The 13,634-nt window shown below is 39.7% G+C and overlaps 1 protein-coding gene and 2 pseudogenes across 3 annotated transcripts in view; 2 read left to right on the top strand and 1 right to left on the bottom strand.

Moving 5' to 3' along the window:
* Positions 1-13,634, top strand: part of slc12a5a (solute carrier family 12 member 5a) — a 320,066-nt gene that overhangs the window by 293,997 nt on the left and 12,435 nt on the right. For all 3 annotated transcript variants that reach the window (XM_088339009.1, XM_088339007.1, XM_088339010.1), the window contains exons 14-20: positions 1,677-1,775; positions 1,855-1,974; positions 6,599-6,703; positions 9,071-9,239; positions 11,546-11,741; positions 11,820-11,989; positions 12,072-12,203. In XM_088339009.1, coding sequence (XP_088195135.1) covers positions 1,677-1,775; positions 1,855-1,974; positions 6,599-6,703; positions 9,071-9,239; positions 11,546-11,741; positions 11,820-11,989; positions 12,072-12,203 — 991 coding nt within the window. The remainder of the gene's footprint in view (positions 1-1,676; positions 1,776-1,854; positions 1,975-6,598; positions 6,704-9,070; positions 9,240-11,545; positions 11,742-11,819; positions 11,990-12,071; positions 12,204-13,634) is intronic.
* LOC148364814 (U2 spliceosomal RNA) lies at positions 5,906-6,045 on the top strand (annotated as a pseudogene).
* On the bottom strand, positions 9,997-10,130 carry LOC148364813 (U2 spliceosomal RNA; annotated as a pseudogene).

Below are 13,634 nucleotides of genomic sequence, written 5' to 3'. Positions count from 1 at the left end.
AAAATACAAATAAATGCACAAAAGTACTGAGAAGTACTTAATACTAATGAAAATATTTTAAAAAGTACATAAAATTAGTAAAATATAAAAAGTTGCTTAAAAATAAGAAAAAAGTATAAGAAGTATGAAAAACTATTGAATAGAAATGTGAATTAAATAATTGTATAAAAACGTTCTCAAGGTTTATAAGTATTGAAAAGTACTGATTTATGACAAAGGACTAAAAAGTATAAACATATACAAGTACTACTACTAATAATAATTGAAGTATATGATTAAGAATTAAATAGTATGAAAAAGTACTGAGAAGCATGAAAATATACAAAAAGGTCTAAAACGTATGGAAAGGTACTAAAAAGTACTGCAAAGTAGAGGAAAAATAAACAAAAAACTACTGAAAAGTATGAAAAAGTACTGTAAAGAATGGGAAAAGGGTGCAAAAAATAGGGACAGGTGTGAAAAAGTAATTAAAAGCACAAAAACGTATTAAAAAGGTATGTAAAGTATGAAAATCATTTAAAAGTAAAAAAATACAAATTAATGCACAAAAGTACTGAAAAGTACTCAATACTAATGAAAATATTTTTAAAAGTACAGAAAATGTGTAACATGTAAAAAGTTGCTGAAAATATGAAAAAAATATTTAAATAAAACACCATTAAGTATGAAAAAGTACTGAAAAGTATAAGAAGTATGAAAAACTATTGAATAGAAATGTGAATCAAATGAAATGTATATAAAGTTTATAAGTATTAATAAGTACTGACAAGTATTAAAAAGATCTGATTTATGACAAAGGACTAAAAAGTATAAACATATATAAGTACTACTACTAATAATAATTGAAGTACTAAATAGTATGAAAAAGTACTGAGAAGCCTGAAAATATACAAATGGGTCTAAAACGTATGGAAAGGTACTAAAAAGTACTGCAAAGTAGAGGAAAAATAAACAAAAAACTACTGAAAAGTAAGAAAAAGTACTGTAAAGAATGGGAAAAGGGTGCAAAAAATAGGGACAGGTAACACGTATGAAAAAGTAATTAAAAGTATGAAAATGTATTAAAAAGGTATGTAAAGTATGAAAATCATTTAAAGGTAAAAAATACAATATAATGCACAAAAGTACTGAAAAGTACTTGATACTAATGAAAATGTTTTAAAAAGTACAGAAAACTATTAAAATATAAAAAGTTGCTGAAAAATATAAAAAAATATTTAAAAAAACACCATTAAGTATGAAAAAGTACTGAAAAGTATAAGAAGTATGAAAAACCATTGAATAAAAATGTGAATCAAATGAAATCTATAAAAATGTTCTTAAGTACTGAGAAGCACGAAAATATACAAAAAGGTCTGGAAAGGTACTAAATAGTACTGCAAAGTAGAGGAAAAATAAACAAAAAACGATTGAAAAGTATGAAAAAGAACTGAAATGTATGATTAAGTATTAATGATTGTCAATATTACAAAAAACTACTGAAAAATATTGAAATATACACAAGTATTAAAAAATGTTTAAAAAAAACGTACTTGAAAGCCTGGGAATTGAGTCTGTAAACACTTTTGCGACACCTGGTGGACATAGTTAAAACAGCAGCTCATTTTTTTAGACACGATGCGTTTCATTTTATCTTATAATCAAATATTGCATACGATTCTCATTTTCCCCTGCAGGTTTTTCCTGATGTGCTACATGTTTGTGAACCTGGCCTGCGCCCTCCAGACTTTACTTCGGACCCCCAACTGGAGGCCCCGCTTTAAGTTCTACCACTGGTACGCAACCAAAACATCAATTAGCATCTGTTCCTGTTCCGTATTTCTAAACTCAACTAACTTCTTTTGTCCCTCGCAGGACACTGTCCTTCCTGGGGATGAGTTTGTGTCTTACGCTCATGTTCTTGTGCTCCTGGTACTACGCCATTGTTGCCATGGTGATTGCTGGCTCCATCTACAAGTATATTGAGTTTTCAGGGTGAGTAAAAATGAAGCTTGATTTGAATATTCTCATGATCTCATTAGCTGCACCGCTTATCCTCAGTAGGGTCGCGGGGGTGCTGGAGCCCATCCCAGCAATCATCGGGCAGTGGGCAGGGGACACCCTGAACTGGTTGCCAGCCAATCGCAGTGATTTGACTTGAAAATGAACTTATTAAGACTAAACCAAGATTAAAGAATGTAAGAACATATTTAAAAAAAAACTGTAAAAACAGTTACTCCATTAATATAATATATGCTGATAACAATGCTATCAAATTCTACGATTATTCCGTAGTTTCCTGCGCCAGTTTATACCAAATTACAAAGTACAGTGGAACCTCGGTTTTCGAACGCCTCTCAGTTCGAATAAATCGGAGTCCGACCCAAAATTTCGAGAAATTCTTGCTTCGCTGTTCGGTCCAAAAATCGGAGTTCGAACGCCAGTAATAGAATAGAATAGAATAGAATATACCTTTATTGTCATTGTTACAAATGGGCTAACATATTGTGACAACGAAATTGGGCATGACACTCCAGTTTTACACATAGTGAGGGTATGAGCAAGAAGATAAAGGAACAGAGAAGATAATGTTATAAAACAAGGGGAATAAGGCTATAGTTATAATTTACATGGTATTTACACAACAATGTCAGCATGTGGGATGTTACATACAGGGTTGTCGTGATAACGTTGTATCGTAACGGTTGTGCAATATTGCATTTGGTGCAAAGTCATCATGAAAATAATGCGTGGGTGCGTACGCTAGGGGGCGATGCTGAGCGGCGTACGGGTGTTTTAGCCCCTTATTATGCCTCAGAAGAAAGTCAGTGCAAGCAGCAAAGTTGCTACAGGTGAAAAAAAGAAAAGTAGTGCGTACAACTATTGCATTTAAGAAAGAAATAATAGCCAAATATGAAGGAGGTGTGCGAGCGCCTTCTGCTTACCACCACAAAGGTAAGAAATCCTATTCATAAGATTACGATAACGCGAACGTATAATTAGCCTGGGTTAGCTTTAAGTTTACGTTAAACATTCAGGGTGTTGGAACGGAGCCCAACATTGAGGGTGTGGGAACGGAGCCCCCTTTCCAATGAACCGCTCACCATTTGTTGTGGAGACCCAGGTGCTAAATGACTTGTAAACGACCTGATTTTTTTATTTTTACACGTTCATGTTAGAGTAATCTTTCGTACGGAAGATTACGATAACGCGAACGTACGATCAGCCTGGTTAGCTTCATGTTTACTTTAAACATTCAGTGTAAACATTCAGGGTGTTGGAACGGATTAAAACGATTTACATTATTGTTAATGGGAAAAATGATTTCGGTGATCGAACAAAGCGGTTTTCGAACAGGGTTCTGGAACGGATTATGGTCGAGAACCGAGGTTCCACTGTACACCTTTTTTTTATGAAAACCATAAAAATCTGGAAGAGAGCAAGCGCTTATTCGACTTATGATGGGGGCTGCAGTACCTGCCATTACCCTCCAGTGGGCGTATGATTCGCAAAATAACATTGAAGTCAATGGCATTCCTTTTCATTCATTGATTTTTTTATCGGAGCTGCAGTACCGGTTGCAGCCTGCCAGGGGGTGTATAATATAATATACTTTTGGAAGATGCGCTTCAAGAGCCATCCAACAATTTTCTCAACAGCTTCAAGCTTTCATATTCCACTTTCATTTCACATGACACTTTACACCAACCATAATGAATGGATGCACGAGATGTTAAACAATGAAAATGTCAACGTTCTTAGCGCGCTGGAGATACAGTATAGAATGTTTACACATAAACTCGGAAGAGGAAGCGGATTTCTTCTTCTGGGTGGATGCTGGCTGAACTCTCACAGCGCGGCGGAAAAAATCACTATATTACTGTCCTCTATTCATGGGCGGCAGTAGCTCAGGAGTTAGAGCGCTCGTCTTGGGATCAAGGGATCACAGTTCGAATCCCGGCTCGTCCGTGTTACATGTCGAAGTGTCCTTGGGTAAGACACTGAACCCCTTTTACACCCAATAAGCAGGTTAGCGCCTTACATGGCTGTAAGGCCGTTATTGGGAAATGTGGAGCACATTGTAAAGTGCTTTGGGAAGTCATTGACTTGAAATGCAGTTCATTTAATTTCATTATTCGGTGCAAATACAAAATCTAACTTACAGCAATGTTCGGATATTTTCAATAGCCTAGAAAAATGTTCGTGTCTACCGTTTTTCGTAAGCCGAATGGTCGTTAGTAAGGGAGTGTCTGTACTACCAACCTTGTGTATAATGCGGACAAGTTATTGTTTAGGTAAAAAAAAGAAATGTTATACATGAATACAGTATGGTTTGAACAATTTTATTGACACTTTTAACAGCAATTAAACACATTCACTATTCCATTATGTCATATTCTAACAATATGAGGTTTGAACAATTTTTATCAACACTTTTGACAGCAATTACCGTATTTTCCGCACTATAAGGCGCACCGGGTTATAGGGCGCACCCCGAAAAAATTGTTTTTGGTCCTATATTTGACATACATAAGACGCACCGGATTATAAGGCGCTACAATGGGAACGAGGACAAAACAGTCAGATAGTTCAGTCCAACTTATTACCCCCTTAAAATTCCGAAAGCTTGCAAAGAAGCAAATACGTGTCGTAGACAAGTGCGGATGCGGTGTCCGTACGATGTCACTCAAATGCATCGTTCCAAATATCATTCGGAAGATTAAAGTCTTGGGATTCAAGAAATGCCAACCATTCCTTAGTTTCTATTTTCTTTTTCGCTCGCAACTTTACTGTGCATATGACAATAAACACTTGGAATTGAGTTTAATTTATAAAAAGACCCATCACAGAAACATCGACATCACTCTGAAACAAGATACTGGGAAAATATATAACCGGAGTAGCTCACCGAAGTCGTTGCATTCAATAATAATGTGCAACCATGGTCCTCATAAATCCGTGAATGTCGTAAATCCAGGAGATTAAAATACTTACAAATACAGAATGGTAAAACATGTTTTCTTTATGCCGTAGACAACCAGACTTGCTCCTCACATTCATCTTTTTCGGCCAATTGCAGGCTTTGTTTTGCCCCTTAGCCTATACGAGCCTGTAAATGATAAAAAGGATCCGCCCCCTTTACCTCCGAATAACTTTAGCCAATAGTGATCGATCCAACTGATGATTGACACATCTTTTTCGGCCAATTGCAGGCTTTGTTTTGCCCCTTAGGCTATACGAGCCTGTAAATGATAAAAAGGATCCGCCCCCTTTACCTCCGAATAACTTTAGCCAATAGTGATCAATCCAACTGATGATTAACACATCTTTTTCGGCCAATTGCAGGCTTTGTTTTGCCCCTTAGGCTATACGAGCCTGTAAATGATAAAAAGGATCCGCCCCCTTTACCTCTGAATAACTTTAGCCAATAGTGATCGATTCAAATGATGATTGACACATTGGTTAGCCAATGAAACGCCGGTATATAAATCCCAGCATACACCGCAGACTACTCGCGTTCAGGGGAAAATCTAGTCGGCGCCTGCTTGGATTAGTTGCAAGACTTTGCGACTTAATATTGATCCATATATAAGGCGCACTGTATTATAAGGAGCATGGTCAGCTTTTGAAAAAAATAAAGGCTTTTAGGTGCGCCTTATAGTGCGGAAAATACGGTAAACACATTCACAATTTCACCATATCATTTTCTAACGAGGTTTCTGGAGGTAAAGTGAAAGTGTAACATTCTGCCTTTGCTCTTTTTTTCCGCCAAAGCTTTGTTTGATCGCGTCCTTCTTTCATCACAGTGCTCCCCTTTATGATGAGTCAAAATGGCCGCCCTGTTGAATGAAATTGCTGTATTTATTTTTCCAGAAGAGCCAAATAAAACGTTTTTTGCTGACTGTGAGTTTTGGACTGTGTCGGTATGTCTATTGACACGTTGGAACTAACATTGTGCACCATGCTCAGTTGATTTTTGCAATTGGGAGATGGAATAAGAGCTTGCTCTGTCCACTCCACGCATCGGCCCGGTATTGCAGTACCTCCGGGATCGGTGCATTCGCATTGATTGCTGCTTGGCCCTGTGGCTAGGACCTTGACTCAGCCTCTTGGCTGGGAACAAGTGTCTCGGCCTCTTGGCTTTGCAGTGTATTATGGTTTGACCGATAACGGATAATGGATAGGCCCGGTATTGCAGTACCTCCGGGAATGGTGCATTCGCACTGATCGCTGCCCGGCCCTGTGGCTCGGACCTTGACTCAGCCTCTTGGCTGGCAACAAGTGTCTCGGCCTCTTGGCTTTGCAGTGTATTATGGTATAACGGATAATGGATAGGCCCGGTATTGCAGTACCTCCGGGAATGGTGCATTCGCACTGATCGCTGCCCGGCCCTGTGGCTCGGACCTTGACTCAGCCTCTTGGCTGGGAACAAGTGTCTCGGCCTCTTGGCTTTGCAGTGTATTATGGTTTGACCGATAACGGATAATGGATAATTGACAAAGAATATAGAACAATAAACCTTACAACCCCCCCCCCCCCTATTGAACTCAAGCATGCAATAAATAACATTATGATTGATGCGTGTCGTGGTTCATTCTTGCGTTGGTGTTTTTCACAGTGCGGAGAAAGAGTGGGGCGACGGCATCCGAGGTTTGTCCCTGAGCGCCGCTCGCTACGCTCTCATGCGTCTGGAGGAAGGTCCCCCCCACACCAAGAACTGGAGGTAAACATGTACGCCGTCACCCCCGCATACCGTGGCTAATTAACAGCAAAGTGAACGACTTGTCTGCCAATCTCTCGGCTAATATGATTCTCCACATCAGAGGCGCTGGCAAAGCAATAGGAGTTAACACGTTACGCTCTTTCCCTATTTGTATTGCCTCCCAACCAATGTTCCCTGTAATTTTCCACGGGCCTGAGCGTTCACACAAAGTCGGTGAGCAACGCTTGAAACAACGGTGAGCAACAGAAATCCCAAGTGTGGCAACTAAGTCATTATCAAACATGTCCAAAACTTCACATCAAGTTACGAGTTCCGGCAATGCAAAAAAAAAATTGCATTAATAATGTATTATTGCAAAGGTTGTACAACCTACAAACGTCATTTGTTTTTACAACAATTCTTTCACAAGATTTCCATTTCTTTTTTTTCCTAGTATCTTTTGTGGCATAATACTAACATTTTTGGGAGCTTATTTAGTCGGTTGCACAATACACAACTGTGTTTAATCACATTTTTAAGTGGAAGTACAATATTGGCAACAAGATTGACTCGGTATAATTCGAAATTATTTGAATGCAACACAAACTTCATCTTCTTTTTCGCTGTTTTTTCTATTTTTTTTTTAATTCCTTTAAAAAATATTTCATTGTGTTTATTTTTCCTAGCTGTTACTTTTTTTCTTTTTGTTCTCTATTTACTTTTTTCCTTTGTTTCTTTTTTTTCTGGCTTTTTTCTGAATTTGTCCTTCTTTTTTCTCTTCCTTTTGATTCTTTTTTTCTCCGCTTTTCACTACTTTTTCATTTTGGTATTTTTTTTCTTTTTTTGTTCTATTCCCCCTTCCCTTAAGTCATTTTGTGCATAATTGCACATAATATTTGGTCATGTTGGGATTAAAGAAGCAAAAACAACCCAAAGAGCCGCTTAGGACCCGAAAGAGCTGGTTCCTTTTAGTGAGCCGAGCCGAAGAAGCCGGTTCTCGAAAAACTCTACTGACTTTACTCAACTTCGTTCTACTCAAACATGTCCAAAACTTGACATCAAGTTATATTTTGCTGAGTTTCCGCCTATGCAAAATTATTTTTCTCTTTTGAATGAATTGACTGTACTATTGCAAAGGTTCTACGGCCTACAAACGTCCTTTGTTCTTACAATTATTTCACAAGATATCCTTTTCTTTTTATTTCCTGATATATTTTGTCCCATTTCAAAGCGGCGCTGCCACGAGCGGCTGCCTTTTCCAGCAGCTGCCCTATTGTTTTATTGTCTGCTCCTATCTTCGGTGTTTTTTCTTCCCGTTTTGACAACTACACTATGGATTACTTCTATCCTATGGGACATGGGTTTTAGCGCACAAAAAATGCGTGTATTCAAGGAATTTCAACTCCTTGCCCTGAAGAATTCTCGTGCCGGCGTGATGAAGGCGCCTATCGTGGAAGAAGAGCTGGAGCTAGCGAAGCGGCTAGCGGCGTTATAAGTCTTCGGTACCATCCGTAATCATGGTAAATGCGAACTCACAACCAAATAAGATCATCGAGTGCTGGTGGAAAACATCGAAGCGCACAGGGAGCACAGTTGCTGTGTTCTGCGGAAACGTGGCTCACATTTAGCATTCCGGACGCTAACGTGTAGCCACCCGGAGCTACCCGGAGCGATCCGGCTTCAACGCCGCTAAACAGAGACACGAAAGCCGGGGGGAATCGGAGAGGAGGCGGACTTGCTAACACGAGGTGGTGTATCCCTGGATTTTCACAAAGAAAAGTTTTCCATCTGCCGCAGGGATGTCGAACTTTTGGACTGGCGTGACGTCATCCACTCCGCTACAAGCACCCCTAGGGCATCATGTTAATCTGTTAATAAACAACGGGGTAGACTGCTGGAAGTGTGAATTTCCCTACGGGGATGAATAAAGTATCTATCTATCTATCTATCTATCTATCTATCTATCTATCTATCTATCTATCTATCTATCTATCTATCTATCTATCTATCTATCTATCTATCTATCTATCTATCTATCTATCTATCTATCTATCTATCTATCTATCTATCTATCTACTTCGACCTTGACTTCCAAATACCGCATTTAGAACACAACGTCAGGGGAACCTGTCTATTTTTACCTTCATGCACTGTAACTGACTTAATTCGCTTCTTAATGAGCAATTTCGAGCCCTGATTTTTGTGAGCTGGCTAGATTTTCTTGTGCGCGGAAAAGCTCTGGGTAGTGCGCAATTGCACACACACGCAGCTTAGAGGGAACATTGCTCCCAACCCGTCTGTCCCGCTTATGTTTCGCGCCCTGGTTCTGTTAAGATCACCCTTGACGATTTTGGCCTCTTCCCTGTACTGTGGCTTTGTTCCCGGCAGACCTCAACTGCTGGTGCTGGTGAGCACGGACGCCGAACAGAACGTGGAGCAACCCCGGCTGCTTTCGCTCACCAACCAGCTGAAGGCAGGCAAGGGTTTGACAATCGTGGGCACGGCCCTGGTGGGTTCCTACCTGGACAGCTATGAACGCACTCAACGGGCAGAGCAGGTAGGTTTACACAGAGTGGTACGTTTTCATATGAGCACATTGAAGCCATATTCGTTCCAGGATCGTGCTCGTAGCCCGAAATGCTCGCGTAATACCTAATACTTTTTTTGGAGGCATACTCATACCTGTCGCGCTCCAGGGCTCCATGCCCTTACAAACTGTCGCATTTTCCCTTACAAAATACACAAAAATCTTACACCATATTTTTTTTTCAAACGTGTTTATTTATGTAGTTGAATATGTTATATTGTACATGTGTTTCCTTGTTTCATATATATTGTTAGTGAACATTTTGTTGTGAGATCCTGAGTTGCTCGACATGAATGAGGTTTATTATTAAAAAAAGTTCAAAAATGAAGTAGCTTGGACGTTCACTGCAGAAGGAAAAATTACATGCAAATATAATTACCGTAAATTCCGGACTATTGAGCGCACCTGACTATAAGCCGCACCCTTCACTTTTTGAGCGATTTGGTACTTTTGGTATTACACAAGCCGCACCCATGTAAAAGCCGCGGGCGCCCGCAGTAAAATTTGAGACACAGTCATTAGATAAACCCGGGGCCACGCTGTAAGCTCCTAAATTGTAACGGGGTTTTTGGGGTTTTTAAGGGTTATTGATCTATCTTCGTTATTCATTATCCATTATCCGTTATCGGTCAGTTCATTATATGCTACAAAGCCTAGGAGCCGGGACACTTACTCTCAGCCAAAAGGCCAAGCCAAGGTCCTAGCCCTAAAGCCTTGTTGCGATCATTGCGAATGCACCGTTCCCGGAGGTACTGCAATACCGGGCCGATGCGTGGAGTGGACAGAGCAAGCTCTTATTCCATCTCCGGAATGCAAAAATCAAAAGGCCAAGCTAAGAACCTAGCATCAAAGCCTTGCTAACTTCATAGAAAGTATACAAATTCAGAACCGCAGTTGACATCACAGGAGGCAAATGATACCCGTAATTAAGGTATGATGCAGACTTCTAAAGTCGGGGTCCCGTTGAAAGTAATCCAAGGAAACAAAATGTATATTTCCAAAGTTAAGGATGGGAAAAATATAAATCCACTATTGTCCGCTGCGACAACAGACAGATCTACCGGTACCACATTTCCCATCAGCCTGCGTTTGCTCGGCCCCTTCTTTTTGATTCGTCCGTAGACTACATAACAGAATAAATCTCTAAAATAAATACATTACAAAAATATACAGTTGCAAATACATGTTATACATGGTTACACATATTTACGAAGAAAGACAGTACACCGGGAGAGTTTTCAAAGCTTTAATAATAATATAACTTTCATCCCAAACCGTGCCTAGTAGGATCACGCTCGCAATGTATCAAACATACCTGTGAAAATAAAGCAACCCGTATATGTGAAATTCACAAAAATCATCTTGAACTTCCTTCTTCCAATATCGCCATCGAGGGCATCTTCCTCAGTATCGTAACGTACCGTGACTTTACAGAAACTACATAATAAATCCTAGGGATTGTAATTAATTTTGGCGCACATGTTCAACTGGTCTTAATCTTACCTTTTAATTTACTGCGCCGCTGGTGGCCGTTAGAAAAATTCCATAAATTAGCCGCTTCACTGAATAAACCGCAGGAACATTTGGGAAAAAAGTAGCGGCTTATAGTACGGAATTTACGGTAAGTAGAATAATACATTTTCTTATTCAAATTACTAATTCATTTTCTGCATTAAATTATTGTTGGTAATATACTGATTGAAGGGATAACCTCAAACCTGTGTTTTTTTTCATTTTCTCCTTTTATACTTCCTCTTTTTCTTAACTTCTTTATACAACATAATAATACGTAATATAATCCATCAAAGCAAGTGAGCCATTTGAGAACCGGCTCTCTTTGATGAGTTGAGCCGAAAAAGCCGGTTCTCTGAAAAAAGACGGACTTTTCACCGCACAACTCGAGATCGGCGTGCAGACGAAAACTCGAACCGCGAGACCAAAACAACAATGGCGGATCTGCCTGACGAAAAGTTTGGAGTGCGGTAAATCTTTGTTTAAAATAAAAAAGTAATCGGGTAGTAATGACAATTTTGTGTCAAAAAAGTTGCGTCCCGGGGACGCACGTTGATTTGACACTATGAGTCCCCAGCAAAAATGATGCGTCTAGGACGCAGGGACGCGGGCAAACGGGAACACTGTGGGGGTGTCCCTCAGTGCTTAATAGGGCTGGGGGGCCACTGGGTTTTTGTAGTCTTCCTGCTAGGCTATCAATGAATAATAATAACAGACTGCAAGCCAAAGTGAAACTGAAAAGGCAACCCTGCACTTCTTTTCAGGCGCTGCGTAAACTAATGGATACGGAGAAAGTGAAAGGCTTTTGCCAGGTTACGGTGTCCTCCAATCTGCGGGACGCCACCTCCCACTTACTTCAGGCCAGCGGGCTGGGAGGTCTCAAGCACAACGCCATGCTGGTGTCATGGCCTCGCAACTGGAAGCAAGGCGACGAGCACCAGACCTGGAGGAACTTTGTCGGTGGGTGGCTTACCAGAGAATGCCGGGATTTGTTCCGTTCTGTTTAATGTTTTTTTCCGGACTCGTTCCTTCTCACAGAGCTAGTGAGAGAAACCACAGCGGCTCACTTGGCCTTGCTGGTTCCCAAAAACATCGCAGCCTTCCCATCCAACAGCGAGCGCTTCACCGAGGGCCACATCGACGTGTGGTGGATCGTCCACGACGGTGGCATGCTGATGCTGCTTCCCTTCCTCCTCCGCCAGCACAAGGTTCTCCACGAGCCCTTTGGACTTTATTGGGAAGTAAGAGCATCCTTGTGTAATAGACTTTTTCTTTTCCTCTCGCTCTCAGGTTTGGAGGAAGTGCAAGATGCGCATCTTCACCGTGGCCCAGCTGGACGACAACAGCATTCAGATGAAAAAGGACCTGACGACCTTCCTCTATCACCTCCGTATCGAAGCCATGGTTGAAGTGGTCGAAATGGTGTGTTACCCAATGTTCCCTCTAAGCTGCGCGCGTGCGCAATCGCGTACTGCCCGCACATTCTCAGAGCACAAGGAAATCTAGTCAGCTCACAAAAATGAGGGCTCGAAATTGCTAATTAAGAAGCGAATTAAGTCAAAGTTACAGTGCATGAAGGTAAAACTACACGGGTTCCCCTGACGCGGTTTTCTAAATGCGGTGTTTTGAGGTCGAAGTTGAGTAAAGTCAGTAGAGTTTTTCGAGAACCGGCTTCTTCGGCTCGGCTCACTAAAGAGAACCGGCTCTTTCGGGTCCCGAACGGCTCTTCAGGTTGTTTTTGCTTCTTTCATCCCTACACGACCAAATATGATGTAAAATTGTGCACAAAATGACTAAAAGGAAGGGGTGGAAATAGAACAAAAAAGAAAAAAAATACCAAAATGAAAAAGTAGAGAAAAGCTGAGAAAAAATAAACAAAAGGAAGAGAAAAAGAAGGAAAACTTCAGAAAAAAAACTGGAAAAAAAAGAAAAGAAAGAAACAAAGGGAAAAAAGTAAATAGAGAAAAGAAGAAAAAAAGTAAAGAAAATTAAAAATTTTTAAGGGAATTTGAAAAAATAGAAAAAAAACAGGGAAAAAGAAGAAAACGTTTGCATTCAAATCATTTCCAATTATACCAAGTGAATCTTGTTGCCAACATTTTACTTCCACTAAAAAAATTTGATTAAATACAGTTCTGTATCTTGCAACCGACTAAATAAGCCCCCAGAAATTTTAATATTATGCGACAAAATATATCAGGAAATAAAAATAAATGATATCTTGATAAATGACGTTTGTAGGCCGTACAACCTTTGCAATAATACATTAGTCATTTCATTTAAAAGTGAAATTTTTTTTTGCATTGCCGGAAACTCAGCAAAATGTAACTTGATGTCAAGTTTTGGACATGGTTGATAATTAATTATCTTGCCACACTTGGGATTATGGTTGCTCACTGTTGTTTCAAGCGCTGCTCATATATATAATAATAATGATCCCACAATGCTACCAAATACTAAAAATCTTCTGTAGTTCATTGCACTAGTTTATGACAAATCATTAAATATGCATTTTCCTATGAAAACTATGGGGGGGGGGAAATGAAGCAGTCCTCATTTTTGTATCTTGCTATCCGTAGAAATAAACGTATGAATATGAAATATATATCAATAGATTAACACATAGATAAATAAATTACGTGATACCTAAATGTATGACGTAAATGCAGTGCATTCATTTAAGCATTTTGTCCTTCATTTTGTTATGTATTTTGTCACATTTTTCATATGTATTAACATTTATTTATATGGGATGTATTAGTAGGTCTTCATTTATTTGTACATTTATTCCTTCATATAATGGGATTGTTCCTCTATAACAGGGGTGTCAAACTCATTTTAGCTCGGGGGCCA

Source organism: Urocampus carinirostris, chromosome 6, assembly GCF_059441175.1.
Source record: "Urocampus carinirostris isolate Australia breed hairy pipefish chromosome 6, RoL_Ucar_1.0, whole genome shotgun sequence".
Taxonomy (NCBI): domain Eukaryota; kingdom Metazoa; phylum Chordata; class Actinopteri; order Syngnathiformes; family Syngnathidae; genus Urocampus; species Urocampus carinirostris.
Note: the sequence above shows the minus strand (reverse complement) of the source record. Positions and strands in the feature narration are given on the sequence as shown.